This window comes from Rutilus rutilus, assembly GCF_951802725.1.
Source record: "Rutilus rutilus genome assembly, chromosome: 12".
NCBI lineage: Eukaryota > Metazoa > Chordata > Actinopteri > Cypriniformes > Leuciscidae > Rutilus > Rutilus rutilus.
Window position 1 is genome coordinate 21922860 of NC_140217.1, and position 23564 is coordinate 21946423.

The 23564-nt window shown below is 38.0% G+C and overlaps 1 protein-coding gene across 1 annotated transcript in view; it reads left to right on the top strand.

Annotated features, from left to right (window-relative positions):
- tgfbr3 (transforming growth factor, beta receptor III) overlaps window positions 1-23564 on the top strand; it is a 111926-nt gene that overhangs the window by 30788 nt on the left and 57574 nt on the right. Inside the window, exon 3 of the mRNA XM_084426130.1 lies at window positions 7345-7532. Coding sequence (XP_084282256.1) covers window positions 7345-7532 — 188 coding nt within the window. The remainder of the gene's footprint in view (window positions 1-7344; window positions 7533-23564) is intronic.

Sequence of the window (23564 nt, forward strand, 5' to 3'; positions counted from 1 at the left end):
CAGTAGCTATTGTTCCAATCACCTGGATTTGCTAATTAGCACCATTTTTCAGCCAGGAGATATAACTAATTAGTGAAATCAGCTGGCTGAGTTCATGGGTGGAATAAATATATGGCAGGACTTTTGATTTCTTACCCCTGGACTTTACACCTCTGGTGAAAGCATTCGTGAGAGTGCCGGAATTGCGTTGCAATGATAGGATCTTTTCATACGCGATCAACAGACTGTCTGTCATCTGCTCAATGCTCATCACTGCAACCTTTCATGTGATGGGAATAGATCATTATGATCAGTACTTTTCACGATTCCTTAATCTCGATAGCTGTAATAGTAAAAACGTAGTCAAAGTTTTAGAGAGAGTTCCACATGTAATACTAGCTATTTCATATGCAAACATGTTGTGGCCGTTTACACTGAAGTCTCACAGCAGACACGTCCCTTAAAACAGAGCGTTCAAATCAGAGGCTAAAATCAGGCTTGGAAAAATGCCTTTTATTTTAAATTATGACATTTTTTTATGTTAAAAGCATACTAACATTATAAGGGCACCCCAGGAAATATTATAAAATAATAAAATAATCCAGTCCATGACCCCTTTAAAGGAGAACTTGGTAACTTTTTTAACTTAATAAAACTGTCTAGAAATCATTTGGATGGTTAAACAACCTGTTCTGGTGATATTGGTGACTTTCCCCGCTCCCCCCAGCGTTCCCAGGCGGAAAACCAACCTTGCAACTTGGGGACTACCGTCCCGGCAAGATAGAAATTGGAAGTCTCGTGAGAAGCGAGAACTAGAACGAGAACGAGCGCGAAACACAAATTGCTTTACGGCAATTCGACATAAACACCCACGCATGTATGATGTATTACCAGATTACCCACCTCGGTAGACATAGCTCTACACGACACAGTTGGCTTGCTCCGATCAAAACAAACGCACATGAGCAGCGGTAGAGAGGGGGAGGAGGCCGCCGCAAGTGAGTTTTTTACGACTGTGTTGTGAAATATACGCCCCCCCCCACAGCTGTAGGGGGAGCTCGTGGGGAAAACATGCGACAACAAAAGCGAAGTGACTAGAGTTCGCTAGAGTTGCAGAGTTCTCCTTTAATGGGTCCTTGGGTCATTGACAAATAAGAGTGTTCATGATAAAGACATTTTTAAGACTATAAGAAAAGTTCACATGCATCTAGCAATTATATATATATACCTTGCACCTTGAATACATATGAGTGTACACATCTTAATATTTCTTTTCAAAAAAGCTTTTCAAATATATTAAGGTAAATTTCATTAATTATTTATTTAGAAATATTGTTATATTTTTGGGGAGTTATCATCAGCAAAATTGTGATTTCCAGTCATTCAAGTCATTAAAATTGGTGGACAAATTTTTACCAGTTAATCGTGTCGTCACCCCTAATTTTCTCTATGGTCGTTTGGGACTGGGGAGGGAGTTTTGAGCTCTCAAAGTTTGATAATGTTTTCATAGTACAATGAACTTCTATTTCAAGATCAAGGATAATACATGTATATATATTTCATGATATAACAACTTAAAATGTTTACTTATTTAGCACTTTTTGGACACATAGACATTATCACAAAGTAGCTTTACAGGGTGTCAGAGCTAAAACCCCTCAAAGAGGTGACACAAGGCAACGAAACCTCCATGAGCGTAAAGAAGAAGTCTTTTGAGGAACCAAGGATGAAAGTGCAGAGCTGGTAGAATACGACATTAGAAGAAAGATCAGAGGTGTATCTGAAGTGTTGGGATTTAAAGCTGAGCTCTTTAAGGTGCGAGAGTGCTGGGCTGCTTTTCAAGCCTTTAGGCCTGCTAAACTGAACAACGGTGTCTCTTATTCTTGTATTTCTGTGGGCGTCCAGCCTGGAGCTAGCAGACAGCCACAGACCCTAACAGCTGCCAGATAGGACCAGTTTGACCTCTGCTCGCTCAAAGAGGGGGAAAAAACATGGAGATATGTAGAACAGTCATCCTCAACTGGGTGGAACGACTTCAATTTTGTTACATGTACATATACATATACAATACATGTATGATGTATTACCAGATTACCCACCTCGGTAGACATAGCTCCACACAATACAGTTGGCTTGCTCCGATCAAAACAAACGCACATGAGCAGCGGTAGAGAGGGGGAGGAGGCCGCCGCAAGTGAGTTTTTTACGACCGTGTTACGTACAGCTGTAGGGGGAGCTCGTGGGGAAAACATGCGACAACAAAAGGGAAAATCAGCGAAGAAGTGAGTAGAGTTCGCTAGAGTTACCGAGTTCTCCTTTAAAGAAATTGCTTTTTAAGGACTACAACAAACGGCTGGTAGGGACTACAATGAGCTTCCTCCCGGGTTAGTGACATCACCAACCCTAGAATTACATAAACCCTGCCCACGTAACACGATTTATAGATTATAAAGACAGAATATGCTAACCAATGACTAGAAGATAACTACACATAAGCTACATAAATTCATCAACTAACCATTCAGAAACGTCCTGTTGCTTCTACATGTTGTCACTTCTTCTTGAGTCTCTCCATCTTTGTCTGACTCTGGTTTGAACGTAAAAGGCTAAAAGTTTTTGAAATGTTCAGTACATGTCTGTGTGAGTGCAAGCTGTTGAAGCTCCGCCCCCTCATTTGCTTTTAAAGGAACAGACACAAAATGGTGCGTTTTTGCTCACCCTCAAAAAGTGACAATTTTAACATGCTATATAAAAATATCTGTGGGGTATTTTGAGCTAAAACTTCACATACACACTCTGGGGACACCAGAGACTTATTTTACATCTTGTGAAAAGGGCATTATACCACCCCTTTAATTATATTTTATGTTTTATATTCCTCAAAATTTTTTGTGTTTTTCCAGATAATTTGAAAGAATAATCTTACCTCATCAACTTAGAATAAAACTCTCCCACAGAAGACCTATTTTTAAAATAAATATCTCTCTTGAAATATACACTATACAAAATGAATGTATTGAAAGCATTCAGGTTCATTTTTTTCTTCATGGGAACGCATTTTTGTTTATGGCCCCTGATTTCAATTCCATTTTTGTTGGAGAATCACACAACAAATGCTTGGCTTCCCTCTATTATTCTCCAAATCATCCGTATTTTCTTTCCCCGAAGCACTTTGTCTTGTGGGCCCTTTTCCCTAAGCAGTTAAATAAAGAAACAACATGGCTGCCCAATAAGAGCTGTAATCTTTTGGCCGTCTTCCAGACTCTGGCTGGCTGGTGCTTGTTATTCCTCTGTTCACTCTGTGAAGGAAAAAGTGAGTTTGAGTGATCTCAGCCTTTGGTGAGGGACGAAGGCGTGATGCTGTCGGTTAGACAGGCAACAAACTCTGTTCCGCTGGGAGGAAGAGGGAGGTAGTGGAGGAGGATGGAGTATTGAAGTCACACAAGTGACTGTTAACCTCTTTATCTGTGATTTTTAAATCTACGTGTTTTCCCAAAAAGGGCTGTTTTATTAGAGCACATCAAAGTGCGGTTTCCTTGCGCACTTACGAGATTAAGTCAAGGGTTGTGTGAGATTGATCAAGCCTGTAGAAAAAAAAGCCCTTTGAAATTCAGAGGTCATTCAAGCCTGGAATGCAAGCGTTTCTGTCATCACTACAAATACCTTAATGTTCAAAAGGTCTGTACGTTTTTTTTGTGTTTTTGAAAGAAATCTATGCTCACCGGCTGCATTTAATTGATCAAAAAATATACAGTAAAATGTACAAAAAGAACTAAATAACTATATCCATGTGAAATAAACATTATAAATTCTTTGTCACTTTTGATTAATTATGTCCTTAAACTGAAAAATAGTGCTGTGAGCCATTTTTATGATTCTTTTGTGGTACTTTTTGTTATTATGGAGCCCCTGTCTTCATTTACTTAAAATATATGGAAAAGAGCGACTATGATATTATATATAACCATATTCACAATAAACTATGTGGTGTACGCCGATTTTAATCACAACAAACAGGCATGTAAACACCTTAATCACATTACGGGTAATGTATGATTTGTGTTGTATGCAAGAAAGAAAGTAATGCGGATTTGGAACTACATGAGAGAGCACAGCATATCGCCAAATCTTCATTTTTGGATGAACAACTAAAATCGGTCTTTGCATAACACTTTACCTGAAGACATACACAAGACAGTTTGAAGAGAGGAATCTTTCTATCTCCCTCTCTCACACACTATAATAGTTTCCAAATGTTTTTCTGATCATTATCGCAGTGCGGTTGTGTGTTTGTCGTGTTGAAGCTGAAATGTGAGTGCATGGTGTGGACAGAGAAAGAAAGACAGACCTGCAAGAGGACTTAACCTCAAGCTCTCTCGTGGGAGCTTACTTCCTCAGGAAAAGACTTTGTACGTTTACATGTGTCACTCAGTGTGGTTGAGGAATGTGTGCATTAAAGTGACCATTTCTAAAAAACATCAGTCAGTCAGCTCTAAGAATAATTGGCTACATTCAGGGTTAGTGGGCAGTTCCCCACTGCTGCAACAACAATTGCAACAACTGCTGTATGATGATTCAGTATTCAGATTATAGATGAATATCAAGCTATCTTCTGCCACTCTGAACTGAAATCTCATTCTCCTGCATATTGCTTGCTAAAATGGCTGTCTCTGATGAAATCTGCAAAATCGATTGAAATTTTGGCTAGTCAGCTATCCACTCACAAATGCTGCATCCGAGACTGTGTGCTGTCAAAGTAGGTAATGCATTTGCAAGAATGTAAGAGCATTTTTCTTACAAGTTCAAAGGTATGCTCTAATAGTGTTTAGACATACAAATTGATTATGACGTCTCCTCCATTTAAGGTAAAAAAAAAAACCTTGCAGCTGTGGTTTGCAGAACTTTACCGTAAAAAATACAGTAGCAACATTTGAAGTTTTACAGATTGACCGTAAATTTACACAAAAAAAAACAAAAAAAAGTATATTTCACAAGCTGAGGTGTGGTGATATACGGTGATATGTCATATACATAAACAAAAAAACATTACATTACAAACATTAATAAGAAGTTATTATATAAGATATTTATTTACTTATTATATAAAATAAGCTGTAACATAAAACCCTAATGTACACAACTTATAAGAACAAACTAAGAAGAAAACAGTTATTCAATGAAAAACCATCGAGTGGTGTCAAACAGAATTGTGGGAATGTCATTTATGTTTTTTTTACTTTTTATTGTAAATTACAAAATGCTTTGTTCTTTTTCACTTGCAATATCTGTAAAATTGCGTTAAAAATTCTAAGATATGCTGATTTCCATACAGAAACCTGATTAATTCGCTTTTTTTTTTCATTCAATCAACAGAATTGTTTTTATGTGTCACAGTTGAAATGAATTCAAATGAAAAGTTTCCCCACTGTATCTTTTTTTTTTCTTTGAGACTTTGGAGACACGCTGGCTTTACTGTCTGAGTCTGCTCATCTGCCCAGGTTGTCCTGAGCTTTATCGGCTGATGGGTAAAGGGTAAATGCAATCATCCCATGCTCCTTCGCTTTCTCTTGGCAGGAGAGACATAAGCCTAGCTGTAGGGACCTCTGTCTACACACACACACACACACACACACACACACACACACACACACACACACACAGACACAGACACACACAGACACAGACACACACACACACACACACACACACACACACACACACACACACACACACACACACACACACACACACACACACACAGACACAGAGACAGAGACACACACACACACACACACACACACACACACACACACACACACACACACACACACACAGAGACACACACACCCTTATGGGTCCTTCATCTACTAGATTTGGTAGCTGATTACCATCTGAGCTCGAGAGAAACATTCTTCATTCATCCTCCCTTGTGATCTTACTGCCATTTGGCATGTCTCTTGTTAAAGCTGACCTTCAGCTGGAAGGTGCTCAACTTATTAAAGCACAACCTAAACATAAATGGAGATCTAATGACCTGCGGTGAATTAGACCAGACAAGTCTTGTGACCATTCGAAACGGAACTGCACCTTGAACCTTTTGCCATCATTTCAATGTAGCTGCCAAGAGGGTCCTGTTTAACATTCATCACCGATGGCTGAACAGTGTCATTAGGTGCTGTTATCTTCACACAGTGCTTGTTTTTCTCCTCATTATTCCATGATCTCTTTCTCTGTTGTGTTTCAAGGTCATGGCTCAGAGCGTGTGTCCGTTCCAATTCTACGGTACAAACACATCACAGCTTGCTTAGTTTCTGTGGTAAGAGCCTCACTGACCTCCTCGAATGTGGGCCAATTAAAGGAGTCTCTGACATAGGAGGGCACTAACGTGTGAAGCCTTTTTGCTTTGTGAAAGTGATTAAAGAGGGTAAATCTTCCCATTTAGGGAGAGAGAGAGAAAACTGTAGAGAGAGTAGAGGCTATTAAAGAGGACAGATGGATAGAAAGAGTCTTGGTAATGAGCAGGAAGTATGCTGTGTGCCAGCTTGTGTGTTTGTGGCTTGTGTATAATCTTTATAATGAATAATAATACTAATAATAATACTAATAATAATTAATCAGTATATGATTATACACATTATTTATTCATTATTTATTAATTGATATATATATATATATCATGTAAGCAAATTGATATTTCCTTTAGTATTACCTTTTACAATGCAGTGAAATTCAGTGCAAACCAAATTCCACCATAAAGAGCATGAATGACAAACCCATATGGATTTAATTTATAATTTGTTTATGTATATAATATATAAAGTATTATGATGTAGAATATGTAAACCTATTTGTAAACAATCTCATGTTCTCAGCTGTGCTTAATAAAAGCACATTGTTATGCTGGGGCAGGTACCGAAATGTGCAAAATTATGATATTGCTGTTTTTTTTTTTTTTTAAACATAAATTTTTTTATGGTTGTACCACACAATCCATTTTCTCTGTACTTAATTTATTGTCTGTTTTGTCTGTTACATGGTTGCTTAGTGGTTGACCCTTATCATTTAAAAATGACAGAACTGCAATACAAAAACACTGCTTTCATTTTTAATTGTGCAGATTTGTTGCTAAGGTTTTTTATTATAACTGGCTTGAACATAGCCATATGGGATGCTTTGATCTTCTGCATACTTATGGCATGGATGGATTTGAAGTGACTTTATAGAGTTCTATGTAAAAGCCTGTTCCAGTGATAAAATTTAAACAGTCAAACAATGTATCATAAGTAAAACACCATGTTTTCAGAATAATGAGGCAGAATGTGTATTTAGAATGTGTGTTCACGCCATGTTTTCTATTATTTGCAGGTCCATTGTCTCGGAGCCCTTGTGAACTTTTGCCAGTTGGGGTGGGTCACCCGGTTCAGGCCATGTTAAAGAGTTTTACTGCCCTATCAGGCTGCGCTAGCCGAGGAACCACCAGTCTTCCTCAAGAGGTGCACATCATCAACCTACGAAAAGGCAATGCACAAGGAGCCAGTGAGAAACCAGCAGAGGTACAGTAAGGTTCCTTAACTACTAGGCCTCAAATGCTGCAACGGATCCTTATGTGCACTAAGCCCGTTTCATATGCATTGATTAGCTCATTTCAGTTATGTCATAATTAAGCATTTGAACACGAGAGGGATGTATGCTATAAAAAAACAGCATGACTTCAAATGTACTCTTAGTAAAAAAAAATGTGAATCGAACAAACCCCAAACATAATTACAGTCAAGTTAAGTTTTAGTATTAATAATCTCTTGTGACTGTTGTTACTATATAAATACATGTTATTAGCATGCAGGCTAACTTAACTAGTGACACTTATTAATGCATTTATTAAATCAATGAACTTATAAATGCATTGATGCAATATTTAGCTGCAGTGTTGACACTAAGGGTAATGACTTTGTTTTTCAGTAGCACATTTTCAGATTGGTGTAGTTTTTCCAGTAAGCTAGTTTTTTCCAGTTACTATCTATTATTTGTGATAAATTGTTACTTCACTGTATCATGCCATTTTATTGAGCTGTTTCTCATATGTAGCACTGAGTCTGATTCAATCGATTAATCGGTCCGTTCGCAGTGTTTGCATGTTAATATATGATTCACTGGTCAAACTAAGGATTCACAGATCAAATGAATGATTCCAATTTAACCACTTCCAATTACAAGTCCCTTAAGCTCACCAAGGCTGCATATTTAAGTAATAATACGGTAAAAACTTATGAATTAGTATTACAATTGAAAATAACTGTTTTCTATTTCTATTTTAAACTGTAGGTTATTAGTGGGTAGCTTTACTATATTTAAACCATATTAAATTGAGATGAGATTGTTGCTTCGCAAGCTACATTTTCAAAAGTAGCTTTCCCAACTCTGATTTGCACTTTAGCAGTTATGTCTTTCAGTATTTTCATGCAGACTTAAACACAGACCAGCAGAAATGTTGTCTGACAAAAGGGATGTTAAGGACCCCTTGTGAGCACTATTTTAGATTGTTCAAATAGCAATTTCCCTGTTATGAAACATCAAACCACTAAACCTGGGAAACCTAGAGTTGTTTAAATGGCTTCATGGCAGTGCTGTTTCTTGTAAGTTTAACTTTCAATGATGAAGTGCTTATAAACATACTTTGATTTTGAACTTGGCTGAGGTGCGGTGAGTTGGCTGGATTGTTAAGTTGTTAGTTGGTGGGGGTGTTGTAGAAACAGCGTGGGGTGCGTCCAGAGTTTGAGTATGAATTGATGTTGTAATTGCTGGAAGAACTTCTTGGCCGAGAGCATTGCTGACTCTAGATGTTCGCAGCGAGACGGTACAATCTCACGTTTACGTTATCATTTCTGTAATTAGAGCATGGTGCTTTAAGGACATGCACAAAAACGATTCTGATATGAACCCTTCCTGCCCAAGTTGTGTGTTTTTTTTTTAAATTCTCATTAGTAACCAATGAAAATATGTACTTGGAGAAAGATTGGCCTGCAAGTTTTCAGCCCTCACATATCACCAAAAACAACGCCATTGGGCCTCAGGAAAGATTGCGGTAAGTTTTTGAGGCTCTGTCTGGACTTTTGTGAGCGAAAAGGGAGGAAGAAAGAGGCAGTGAGAGGGGCCAGAAGAAGAAAGAAATACAGAAAGAGTGCAAATGGATGCAGTTGTCGGGCACTATCAGCCACGCGGATCGAGAAAGGCTTTTTTCCCCCTCTGGACTTTGTGAGGCTTGGGCTCACAGCTCTATTGAAATACAATATTGGTCCCTGCCGACACAGACAATGATGGCTTTAAACCGCCTCGCTTTCACTGTTGTGTGTTTTGCATCAGGGAGCAAGTATCACTCAACTGGGTCGGCGCAGACAAAAGGCTCTCTTCTTCACCCCTGCCAGGGTTCAAAGCCCACTTGGATTTTACTCTGTGACGCTCCATTAGACTGCCGCTCATATCCATACCATGTACTGAGTGCCCTCACGCATTGTAATCAGGATCGCTGTTGTTCCCTCCACCCTGACAGACAGGAAGCAGAAGAAAAGCACACTGGCCAAAGCACAAGAGCAGACCGCTGTAAACATCCGTGCCAGAGAGATCAGATTGTTGTTGGTGGCTTCAGTATGTGAAACAAAAGCCTGAGGAATGCTATCTGACATATCTCAGAAGAGTAAGCAACATGAAGTGAGCGAGCGAGAGAGAAAGAACTTCTTTTGTTTGCAAGTTGTCAATCCCAAACTCATTTGCAAACATAAGATTCAAGTGTTTGATAAACAAAATAAATGCTTTTATAGGCAAAATGCACTCAACTATTTTGCATGCTGTTTGCTGAAATTCACTACAGTCCACAGTCTCATGCTCAATTTGTCTCAATCAAGGTTTTCAGTCTTTAATTTTCTGTATATCCAGTGTCTAAAAACCAAGCAAATGCAATGGTGAGTAAATAAAATAAACCTATCTGCCAGTAACTTTATTAGCATCTAGCTATACTGTAACATGCATCAAGTTTATCTCCAGAACTCCATGTGATGACACATTACTGTATGTGTAATATATATCTCACATTAAGCCATGTTGCTGTTTGCCAGTGAGCCTTAGACTGGCTCATTACACTAATATATATATATATATATAAAAAAAAAAAAAAAAAGTTACTTTGAAAATGCAATTTCATGGTCAATAATTGTAAATTTTAAATGTAAAAAAATGTAATGTTAAAGGGGCTACATATAGATGTAAGAATTTTTATGAATTAATCATTTTTTTTATTGCCAATGTGTGAACAGCTTGTAACGAAACTTAAGAAACGAGAGCTATCCCCGACCTCCTAGGTTGTCTATGAAAGCCTGTAGACTGATTTTTATGTGAAGGACATGTTTTTGCTGAGAAAATCAAAAGGATGTGATATTAACACGTGCTACCGAAAGCCTCTCTTCCATTCAATGACGCAAGAAATTAATACTTATATAATGTTCAGGATGATGCCAAAAGAGCTATTCTGAACTGTAATGTCAATGTGTCATGCAAAGAAAAAGGATACATTCAAACTATAGTCACACATAGCCAGATCTAGATGGTCTCAAATACACGTTATAATCAAATTATCAAAACAGCAGAGCTTGTGCAAAAATATCCACATCTCCATGGTCAGATGCTTTCTTAACTGCTGTTTTCTCACTGCTGTCATCATAAAAACACGGTGTGAGTATATCGGGTTATTGAATCACGTTTAGTCTCTTGTACCTTACGTTTGCATAAGTGCAAGCACAAGCAATAAGTTGCTGGCTGCAGTTCACTTTACAGCCACTGGCGTCACTAATAACAAGGGTTTCTGCCCCTTTCATTTTGGAACCTGTTTGTTTTCCGCTATACTAAAGCATAAAAATACCATAATATGTTTGCATATATTGAGGAAACATGCTAAGTTCACATACATATTTCTCTGAAAAACACTTCTACAGCCAGTAATTTTACTTTGAAATGTGCGTTTCCATGCTGGAATGTTTGTTTTTGTTTTGGTCTGTGTGATACTGCACGCTCCAATTTGCCCATTTTCATTGTCATTTGCGCTCGTTCATGTTGCGTGTGCTCAAACTGGCAACCCGACCCGTGTGAGCGCCGTCAAGTCTGAGGAGTCTGAGGAGCAGGTGGCGGGAGAAACAATGATCTCCGATATTTTGAATATTTGGACTGCAGTACCTATTTCGACCACTAGTTTTCATTCTTACAGACTGCACCTTTAAGTGGTCTCATAGCCTGGCCAAATCACTCAAGCCTGGTCACATTACACCTTCCTTTATAGCTTAACAATTAGGCAGCCAAAAACGTCATCAATTTGTGCCTATTTACACTGCTGTTCAAAAGTTAGAGGTCAGTAAGATTTTTTTTGAAAGAAATTTATATTCTTTTCAGCAAGGATGCATTAAATTGATCAAAAGTTGAGCGTAGATACGTTGTTTAAAAAATATATATATTTTGCTTGGACGGTCAGTTTTTTGTTCTGTTTAGTGTGAAGTATCTGTTGGGACATTTGTGTAAAAACAATACAAAAAAAATGTATCTAAACCAAACCCACTTTTTAAAATAAATGCTGTTCTTTTGAACTTTTAAACTATTCATCAGAGAATCCTGACAAAATTATATAACGGTTTCCCAAAAAAATATTAATATGATAAAAAAAAAACAATATTAAAATATTAAACAGTTTTTAATGCTAATAATAATAAATGTTTCTTGAGCACCAAGAAACAGCTGGAGCTGGTTGGGTAGTCAGTCTGAACAGTGCCCAGAACTGTTTTAAAACCAGCAAACTAGTCCAGCCTGGGAGATCAGCTTTTTCAGCAGGATTTCTGAGTGTGTAAGCGTCTCTAGGCGATTGATCCAAACAGCAGGTCATGGATAAACACCAGCAAGTCTGATAGCATGACTCCTCTGTGTACAAGCACCATGAGTCACAGGTCGTGCTATTGGATCCCATCCTCTGAATGTGCTTTGTCAGGACTTTGCAGTGGCCTGAAACCATGTCCTGGAGATGTGTGAAAATCAACATGTCTCAACTAGCCATCAGGATTCCAGCAGCCTACAGCGGAAAGCGGACTGGAGCTGTGCCGATGATGAATGAGACATGTCATTTTCTGCTATGCTATAGTACCATTAGCACTTCGTTTTTGTTGGCAAATGGCTAAAGAGCTCAATTCTCCTATGATGCTATTGTTGTGGTTTTGTATCAGTATCTTGGTAGCAGATTTGCCATTTTTTGTGCTATTTGCACATAACTGGTTAACAATTAAACGGAGGCCAAGACTGTGTTTACTCAGCACATTCTAGGGCCTTGTTGAGTCATGACTGCAATATGTCTTGGTTCGTTTTCCTTATGCAGATTTATTATGTAAATTGTTCTTCATTTTAGTGGAAAAAGGGAGAATAGGGTATAACATGAATAATACAAAGCAAACGCTGCGACTAGCTTGGCAAGTACAAATGCAACAAAATAGAATTACAAGTTTCCATGTAGCTTCCTAAAATATGTAAAAAGCTTGTGGAGATGTAATTGCAGCGCCACTAGTGGCACCAAACGAAATGGCACAAATAAAGATGAACTGTCAACCTACACATGGAAAAAATGCTATACTTAAAATGATCTCTTTACATTAAACTGGAGAAAGTATAACATCACAATAATGAACAGTTGCGTGCTCTTCATGCACCGTGCGTATGAGCGGATTTTAAGCTTTCCCCTTAAGCCTTATATGAGGTGAGTTTTGTCTACAAACACAGGAAGATAACACCGTTCCTCTCACTGCATTCCAAGCCGCAGATCTTTCAAAGATCGGTCCAGATGTTGTGCTCAGTGATCGGAAGAGAAGATTAAGGATTCACTGAACAAAAGTATAATGACAGCTGTTAATGTAGACACATCCAGACTGGTGATCTTTACTATGTAAGCTCGCACTCGATCGGCCCAAAGTCCGGCATCCGACCAGCGCGGAAGGTCTTTACGTGTTACTGTCTTTTCTCGAGGCAAAGTATTTTTTGATTAAATGCAATACATTTGAATATGTATTTCTCGTTATTTCATCTGACTCCATAAATGAAAAGGTTTTAATGATATCTGTGCATCATTAAATGTGAGCGAATGTTTGATTATTCTTTTTAACTCTTTAATTAAAATAATGTCAAAGTCAGTTAGAATAATCAAATGTAACAATTTATTATGTCAGGTAAATGTATCATGCCAATTTCATAATCAATTCAAAGATAATCGATACAAAACATCAAATGCTCTGGAATAAAGAGAAGAGATGCAAACCCAACATTAAGAAATACATGAAGCTGAGAATCTCAGTCTCAGCCTCACGGGCTAATCTGAAATACAGAAAAAGCCCAGAGCCCTTTTCTGCATTCCATTATATAGACAGAACCTCTTTCACATGGAAACATGTGCTAACAATGGAAATTTGCATTCAGAGGTTACACCTTTTGGGGGGTAGGAGATCATTTGCCAAGAGACCACCTTCCTTTGTGTGCCAGTTATCTCTAAACTCTTAAAAACCTTATTACCTTTTGTTTTACTTGTTTGGAAATGAGACACATGTACCAGTCGCACTGAGACATTTCAAATGATACCAAACATGTATAATAATCGATGATAATCATTCACATTAAACCATTTAGATTCTTGGGTGAGTTTTTGGTGATCTTCGCATCGGGGAGAAGGAGTGGGGGATGAGGGAATGAAATGTAGATTAGGATGACTCAGAGGTGAGACTTTCGTCTCGAAAGTGCACAAGGGTGAGTTCAAATGTTAATTTCCAGAGAGGTCCTTTGTCCTCTCAGGGCCTCAAGTAGACTGCCTGGCATTTAACTAATTTCTCAAGTCTTACAGTTATTTCAGTCTTACAACTACCTAAAGGACCTAAATATAATTACACACTCCTATTTGGAAAATGCAGGACCAGGTTGTTAACACATGCACACCGATTCTGATGTTTGTCTTATCTGTATTTTTTTTAAACCTTTTTAAGTAATTAATGTGTAAACATCCATAAAACAACATAAATGTACTTAAGACTTCATATTTAGTAGGAATTCACAATATAACAGTACAGTAATTTGAGTTTTTATTATTATTATTGATCTGTATAAACTAATATTGGATATTTATTGTGCATTTTATTTTTCTATTTAGATTTAAATTTTAGTTGTGCTGTTCTCATTTTTATTCTATTTAGCTTTAATTAGTTTTTATTTTAGTTTTCATTTGAATTAGTTTTTTTTTTTTTTTTTGCTTTTTATAGAAATTTTTTTTTTGATCCATTGAAAAGTGTTGTCTTGCTGTAAGTATAGACCTAACTATATTTTATAATTCTAGTAAAAAAAAAAAAAAACTTAATATGTTCTTTGAAAACAAAGCTTAATATCTAAGCCAATTTTTTCCTTCCAAATAATCTATCTTGGTTTGAGTATGATTATGATGGAAGTCAAAAGTACAGATTAAGCAAATAATAATAATAATTATTTTTTGACACTGTTACCATGTGTCCAAAGGGCCCTTTGCGGTCGAATGTTTCTTTTAAAAACCACGACTCCAGTTACTGGTCTCGAATTCAGCTTGTGTGGCTCAGAAACCAGTAAACAATAACATCCCAAAGGGGAACTGTAGGGTCATTCTAATGGTGAAATTCTCAGAAGACTCTCATTCACTTAATATCTGTTTCTCACTGTGGTTGAAGTTCATGTTTTTGTCCTTTGTGGTTCTCTGCAAGATAAAAAAAAAAAAAGCATTGTCTTGCTAATCACACAGAATGCTGAGCCCGGGCATTGTCTTCCTTCCTTTGGGATTGCGGACTTTAGAAGTGTCCTAATGTCATGCAAGTCTATTTGTCCTTGACACGTTTATGCAGCCGAGAGCGCCGCATTTCTTATGGTTTACATATGAACCCCTCTTGACTATTTTTTTTGGACTGCTTCCAGATGTTCTCCATTTTTCTGCGGGGCCGTGTGCTCAGCGAGTACAGTATCCGTTTGCTTGCTTCACTGTGCTAATGAAGGAGTGCTGGGTTACCCGGCACGCCAAAACTTTCCTCACCAGTTATATTTAAGAGATTTTATGTATTGACGAAACTCGACTCTGTCTTGACACCTAGCTCAGTGTCTCTCAGGCCTTGTTCACCTGTGTGGTCCCTGGCTGGATGGTTGGAGGACAGATAAATCTGCCTGTCCGTGACTCCTTGGCAGCACAGAGGAGGTTTGGAAGGGGCTGAGGCCGGTTTGTGGGGTCATGGCTGTGAGAGAGAGAGAGTTTGGCCCTGCTTCTTAAATGGAGAAAGATAAGCACCCAAGGACATCTGGTTGAATCACAATGAGCCTTGAAATTAACAACCACCTACCTGGGGCATTGGCACAGATGTGGCCTTCTGGATTCACACACCCACACTTAAATCGCTAAACGCACAACCAAAACCTTCCTTCTTTTTTTTTTTTTTTTTTTTTTTTTTTTTACAGATAAACACACACACATACACACACTGTCCTTCAGTTCTAATCCAGCATGGAGACTGTAAGAGGGTCGTGTTTCATGTGCCCAGGCGCCACCGGCCTTCAACGACAGATGGATCAGATCCCAAGACATAAACAATTCAGCAAAGCCCTGATTTACTGCTCCTAAATACAATGTTGAAAACCTAGAGGGGCGATAGGGTTACTGGCCATCCCAGTTCCGCCAACTAGCGGGACTTGTCCGTAATACACAATGCAGCATTAAGATTTGCTCTGATTTGCAAAGGTAATGAATTGATACAACCTGATATAGTTGGTCTGACCAATGTTTCCTCAAATTTTTTTTCTTGCTGAGCAAAACTTTTCTCTATTTTGCAGATATTTTGGCAACCTGAGCAAAAACATTCTTTATACCAGACCTGTACAGCGATGTAACTGATGTATTTTGAGTTTGCATGCTACACCTGTCGTGGGTGTATAATTGTAAATGTCTCAAAGTTTTTTTTTTTTTACTGTTCTGTGCCCATCATCAGTTATTTCCACCAAGTAATTCTTCCCGCAACTAATCTGGCCTACATGCGCTCACATCATTCTCTTTCATTGAAACCTGTAAACCGCATTCACCTGTTCTAACTCTATAGCGACACTTACTCTACAGCAGTTGACCAGAGCACTGCAATTATTTCTCATTTAAACTACAATCAAATGGATTTCCCCACTCATTTTGGATCTGTCCTCTGCACGCCAATTTATTATTTCTGCGCGGCCATGCACACGCGCAGCTTAGAGGGAATATTGGGTCTGATGTGATAATTTTTACATTTGTTGATTTATCACCAATTACTTAATCCTGAATATCCAGTACAGTGGCCTGGACTATATGGACATGTGAATCAAATTGCCATTGATTTAAACTTCAGTTGTTTAATTGATTTATTTATTGATTGAAATGTTCCAAGCCAGATTTAAAATTGTTTCCCACAATGAACTCTGTTCCAAAACTTAGGCCTGGTTTCACAGACAGGGCTTAGATTAAGCCAGGATTAGGCTTTAGTTCAATTCGATGACTTAAGTAGATGAAACATTACTGGTGTGCATCTTGAGACAAAACAATGGCACTGACATATTTTAAGATATCTCAGTGCAAGTTGGCAAGCGCAACGTAAGAGTTTTTTTGCTAGTTTCAGTCCGACGCATTTATCATTTTAACGTCCTGCGCCACATTGTTTAAATAGCAAATCCATTTGCACCCATTTGTGCGCCCATGGGCGTGCTGGTCTGAAAACGAGGTGTATTCTGGTGCATTGTTGGCGCGTTGCTATTTAGAGGCAACAGAAATAGACTCCACCATTGACCAACTGAAACCTGGTCTAAAGTCAATGGCGCAATATTTTTTTTTTGTTATTTAATGAGCACGTTAGTAGTGTGCGCCTAAAGGCGGGTCCACAACGTGCGTACACTCTGCTTATTAAACACACAGGGACGCACAGCAGCACACAAACATGCCAAATATTTTAAATAAAAGGATTACAATGTAAAAGATTATTATTGTGTACATAAAGATATGGTGGAATCCAGCTTGTCCTGTAGATGGTCTGCTTGTGCACTTTTACCTCACGCACGAGCAGTTCCGTTTGCGCTCTGGAGACGGCTTTGGTCTTTCCACTATTAAATTCCGTCATTTAATAGCGAATCTGCCATGGCGCGAGCGCAACTGGCATTTAAAGGGAATGGGAGATGAGACTCTGATTGGTTTAGCGCACGTGAATCCTAAAACATTACATTACACCCATTACTCATTAAGAGAATAGGGACAACCCTTTTAGACCATGCGCCAACCATTTTTCCCATTGTTAAACTAGCAAAAGTGGATTCAGAGACGCCCTAAGTGAACTTGCGCCGTGCGCTTTAGACCATGCGCTTAGATCGTTAAAATAGGGCCCTTAGTGTGCTGATATAGTGACAAATATTGGGTAAAAATGTATCAGTTTTTAATTACCAATCTATTTTTATTGAACGTTTTCAGTATTGAATGAAATATGTTTCATTTTATAATCAGCATTTCTGGATTTATTAAAAATAACTATGTATACTAACCTAACAGACAAGGCTTAAACCTAGTCCCAGACTAAAATGCATGTTTGACCTGTTTTAACTGAAAGCTACATGCACTGACATATCTTAAAATATGTCAGTGCCATTGTTTTGTCTCAAGATGTACGCAAGTAATGTGTTTTTCTAAGGCACGTTTATAAAAACTACTTAAATGTCCTAATTGAGCTAAGGCCAATCCTGGCTTAATCTAAGTCCTGTCTGTGAAACCAGGCCTAAATGTATCAAAATATTTTAAATAATGATAGGCCATGACTTAGTGCTCTGTTATAATGATGGATCCTGTGTTCATTTATATTTGTGCCTCTGAGTTCAGAAACTGAGCAAATTTGCACACTGTCTTTCTAACATCCTCCTGTTAGAAATAACAGCGTCATTTGCCCTTCATATTGTGTGAATTTTGCAAGCGGTTTGTCATGCAACCTCTTGGAATGTAAGTCAGGTCACAGAGTTCATAAATTCATCTCATTTTGTTTGAAGCGGCCATTCTCCTGTTTGTTTTGGACTGGGTCTTGGATGCTTGTTTACAGAGTCAGCATGAATGCAGCCGGTCAGTCAGCAATTACGGCAAGGTTAGTCTCTGAACGCTCCAAATCCTCCATGCCCCCCCACAGGCTTAACTCTGTCAGATAGAGGTGAACACAATGGGTCTGAATTGTGAGGAAGAGTGTTTTGGGGTCATAGTCAAAACTCAAATACATAGTAATTGTACCTCATTGCGGTCTTTAAGTATTATTTTGGGGAATTTGTACTTTATCCAAGTACTTTTGCAACTAAAGCTTGAAGTCTTACTCAATAACGTTTTAGTGGAAGCTATTTGGGCTAAGTAATACTTTTATTCAGCAAGGACGCATTAAATTGACCAAAAGTGACAGTAAAGACATTTATAATGTTGCAAAAGGTTTCTACTGATTAAACCTTGTTATTTTGAACTTTCTATTCATCAAAGACTCCTGAAAACATGTATCACAGTTTCCATAGAAATATAGAAATTAAAGAAATTAAAACCGTGATTTGCACTTTTGCTTTAGACATATTGAGCCATTGCAGGTTCGAGTCCTGCTTGTGACATGTCCAGTTCCATTTCTCCTCTTTCTAATATTCACGTAAAATTAAATTATGTCTGTTTTGGCACAAAAACCTTGACTAAAATTAAAAGTATTTGATTTTCATCTGTTGAAAAAGTATGATATGAACAATTGTTTATTGTATATTGCGCAGAAATACATTACCACTCACACAGACAGCAGCTGCAAGGTGTCAGTGCTGCCCTCTTATGCACATTGAACTAACATCCTTGTGTAAAATCTTTCCCAAGCACAGCCTCCCTCCTTCTGCTCCCCTCACACATACACACATTTCCATTTTACTGCACAAATCATAAGGAACTGTTTCCTGTCCCTCTCTCTTTTCCCAGTGCCAGTGTGTTGTACAGTGTTACAGTAGACAGGCTGTGTTATCCTCTCAATAATAGAGAGAGGTGCACAGCTGCGATTTGCTCTGTAATGGCCATGGCACTGGTCCAGACTGAACCGCAGCACTGCGTAATTAAGTGAAACTGAACACCTAGCAGTGACTGTGCATACTGCTTTCACTTCCTCATGCAATATTTTTTCCCCCATGAAGAATTTGTCAGAGCTGTGGTGCAGTGGCCATATTGAGCGATGGTGCACCTGTGGGAGATTCAAGTTTGAGTTCTGCCTGTGACATGCCCTGGATTCCATTCCCTCTCTCCCTAATATATATTTTTTTGTGCCTCCATGCTAGATACTGGTCAAACAAGGATAAAGTGAAAAAAAAAAAGAGAGACTCTTTAGAGACCCCAAGAAAGAGTCTGACCATCTCAGTTCTTTTCTATTTGAAAGTATTTTCTATTGAAACAGAAGGTTGTCAGGACATATCATATAACTTGTCCCTTTTTTTTAACTAGCCAATAGCATTCAGTTTATATCAAATCAGCAAAATTCAGCAGTGGTCAACCAATATTTGGCAGCTTTTTCCCAATTATTGTCTTTTTTTTTTATCTAGTTCAAAATATTTTTTATTGATTTATTATTATTATTTTTTAATTATTTATTAATCAAATAATTTCAAATTGTGTTTATAAATATAAGGTAAAATACATTTTAATGATTAATTAAAATATTAATTATTAATTAAAATAAAATATAAGTGTAATTAAACACACACACACACACACACACACACACACACACACACACACACACACACACACACACACACACACACACACACACACACACACACACACACACACACAAACACACACATTTAACTATTCAATTTAAATAATCATATCCATATTCTTTTTTAAGATATCGGCATTGACCATTTTAAATATTTAGCCCTGCTAAAAGATTTTGTCAGCTTTTGGCCTTAAATATAATGGACATGGTCTTGGGGTTTTAATCGGAATGCATTAGTTACGTCACATTGTCTTTTCTGGGAATTTAGGTTAGGATGACGTTAGATGATGCAGTGGAATGTTCTTTTGGTAGAGCAGTAAGATCTTGACTCATTAAGGAGTCTTGCTTCTGTGCTTTTGATTAAGAGCCGTGTCTGTGACCATCTCTGCAGCCCTGTACATCAAGACAGCTTTTTCTTCGCTGTGAGAGCTGAGACATAAGAGATATTTCCATGGATCTCAGTGTCCTTATCTAAAGGGTTCAGGGAGACGGATTCTCTCGACTTTCAAACACACTTGCATTGAAAGCTCTGCTACAGACAGCGAACCAGCCCAGTCAGAGAGGCCCTTTCAGGCCTGCAATCTGCTCCCTCCATCACTGCCACCTCCACAAAGGCCTGGCTGGAAGGTGGTAGCCTGATACCCTTGCGGCAGGCGGCAGAGAATGGCCGTGTTTTGACACGGGCCGCTTGGCGGTAATCCTTTAGTTCCAAGTTAACTCACTCATTCATCTCAATGGACAAAACTGCAATGATCTCATCAGTCTCTGCAGTGACCTAAGGATCAAAGTGCCAGAACCTTTCCCTCTGCCGGCAGGCTTATATGTGTGTGCGTGTGGATGGATGGAGCATCTCAAAGAGAGGGGAAACAAAGCATTCATTCTGTGGCAATAGATGTGATAAGGGCTATAAGTATAGTGTGTTCTGGAGAGAAACTCTGTAGGCCGATAAGAGAAGAATTACTCTATGGCACATTTACACTAGATTAGATGCACTACTCAGAATGTGAATAAAAATACCAGCTGGAGGGGATTGGGGCAGTGGTTCTCAACTGGTTTTGCAGAGTTGCAAATTTAACCCGTACACTACCATATTATGTTGTTGAAAGAAGACTGCTATGCTCACCAAGGCTGCATTTAGGTGATCAAAAATACAGTAAAAATAGTAATATTGTGAAATATTATTACAAATTAAAATAACCGTTTTCTATTTCAGTGTATTTAAAAATGTTATTTATTCCTGTGATGGTAAAGCTGAATTTTCCTGCCAAAAGCTGCCATTACTCCAGTCTTTAGTGTCAGATGATCCTTCAGAACTAATGAGCCTTCAAAACATTTTAAATATGATTTTGTGTTCAAGAAACATTTCTTATCATTATAAACGTCGATACTAATACTTCAAAAGAAGAAATGTAATCTTTTTAAACTTCTTTACAGTCATTTTTGATCAAATTAATGCTAAGGTATTAATTAAAAAAATACATATTGACCCCAAACGTTTGAATGGGTGGTGTATCTATTCATGAAGGCATGTCATGCAAACATTACTTCCCTTGTAAAGTTGATAAGCCTATTGTTTTTCAGTCTTAAACTGGTTGACAAGTATGGGGTTTTCAATGGCTGATGCTGATTCTAAAAGAAGGATAGCAAAAGATTTGGTTCTTGACCCACGAGTTGAGAACCACCAGATTAAAGGAAGCTAGCAAGGACAAAAAAGCCATATAAATGTATCAAGAGAGGCAAAAAAGATAAGAATAACTTGAAAAATAGTAAACAATTGTACAGGTGCATAAATACCACTAATAAAAACAGTTAGATAAAGATGTTTGTGGTCAGAGCTCAAGTTACCTAAAGTTATATTGACATGACAACAGGTGAAATCTTGTAGTATATTTGGTATTCGTTGTGGTACTACTCAACCAGCATCGGCATACTTTTGGTCTTTCACCATCCGGTACACTGCAGAGCCATGGGACTTATCAGACGTTTACAGGGTGTGGCATTTCCCTTGTCAAAACTGTTTGTGTCACAAAAATAACCACATTCTATCTTTTGACAAACAAGCGTAATTTTCTCTTAGCAACTTGAGAGCAAACAGCGGATAGCCCGTGTCTCTTATCCCTCTCTGAGTGTGTGATTCCACAGCATGGCTGAAAATAAACAAAGTCAAGCCAGTTTAATCTAACTCGCAGGCCATCTTTGTCTAATCAATTTAGCGAAAGTTAAACATCAAACACCAGCTCTTGGCCGCGGCTCAGCGTGAGGCAGAGCGGATGATTGTTTTATCAGGTGGAATTCTTAGATAGAGAGACTGGAGCCTCGCAAACCCAAACAGGAGATTTTGAAGAGGTGAAGGGGACAGAGGCAACATTGCCACCTCCAGCCTGAGAATTTATCTCAACGATTGCCAATTGAATCTAATGCTATTCTCCATTATTTTAACGTAAGTTGATAAATAAAAAATGCACACACCGTATCTTAATTAAGTGTATTTTGTATATTTTGTCACATATTTTTTAACTTGTTTATACTTAAAGTCACAGTGAACTGAAAGTTGCGATTATTGTGACATATTTTATTGTTACGATCTTTAAAGGTCTAGGAGATGGAACGTAACATTCAGATATCACACTACTGCTGGTAGATTGGGTACAGCAGAAAGAACCATGAATAGAATACACAAAGTGTTGGAAATGTGATAATTTATTACAAAAAGCAGAAGCCACTAGATACAGTGAGTGAGCTATATACAATGTAAATGAAAACACACAGAAGGAAGAACAACATACAAATAATTATAGGGAAAGGGAACTTAAGTGGCGCCAAATTAAAGGGGTGGTATAATGCCCTTTTCACAAGATGTAAAATAAGTCTTTGATGTCCCCAGAGTGTGTATGTGAAGTTTTAGCACAAAATACCCCACAGATATTTTTATATAGCATGTTAAAATTGTCCATTTTTGAGGGTGAGGAAAAACGCACTGTTTTGTGTCTGTTCCTTTAAATGCAAATGAGCTGCTGCTCCCAGCACAGGGGGCGGAGCTTCAACAGCTTGCACTCACATTTCAAAAACATTTAGCCTTTTATGTTCAAACCAGAGTCAGACAAAGATGGAGAGACTCAAGAAGAAGTGACAACATGTAGAAGCAACAGGACGTTTCTGAATGGTTAGTTGATGAATTTATGTAGCTTATGTGTAGTTATCTTCTAGTCATTGATTCGCATATTCGGTCTTGATAATCTATAAATCGTGTTCCGGGGGCGGGGTTTATGTAGATTTTAGGGTTGGTGATGTCACTAACCCGGGAGTAATGGGGTGTAGTCCCTACCAGCCGTTTGTAGTCCTTAAAAAGCAATTTCTTTAAAAGCAAATATCTCCCTTTGCTTTGTACTTTGGGCATTGTAACTTTGCAGATGTTGTTTATGCTCAAACAGCAACATTACACACTTTTTATGGTACAAACTGTAACTAAAGTTAGAAAAGTGAAATCATAATCAACCACCCCTTTAAAGAACCAAATATAACTAAATAATTCCCTTAAACTATTCCCCACAACCTCTAACCTAATAAAATAAAATGTGAAAAATAAACTGAATTCTTCAGCGTATTCGATGCCCTAAAATCCTTCTCTAACTAAGAAAACAAAAATACAAAGGGTGGCGCACACTTCTTACCTAGTGTGTCTTTACACCTGACATTACTACGGGCACAATGTACATCGCGCGATCTACTGACCTGTTTTTCTTTCCC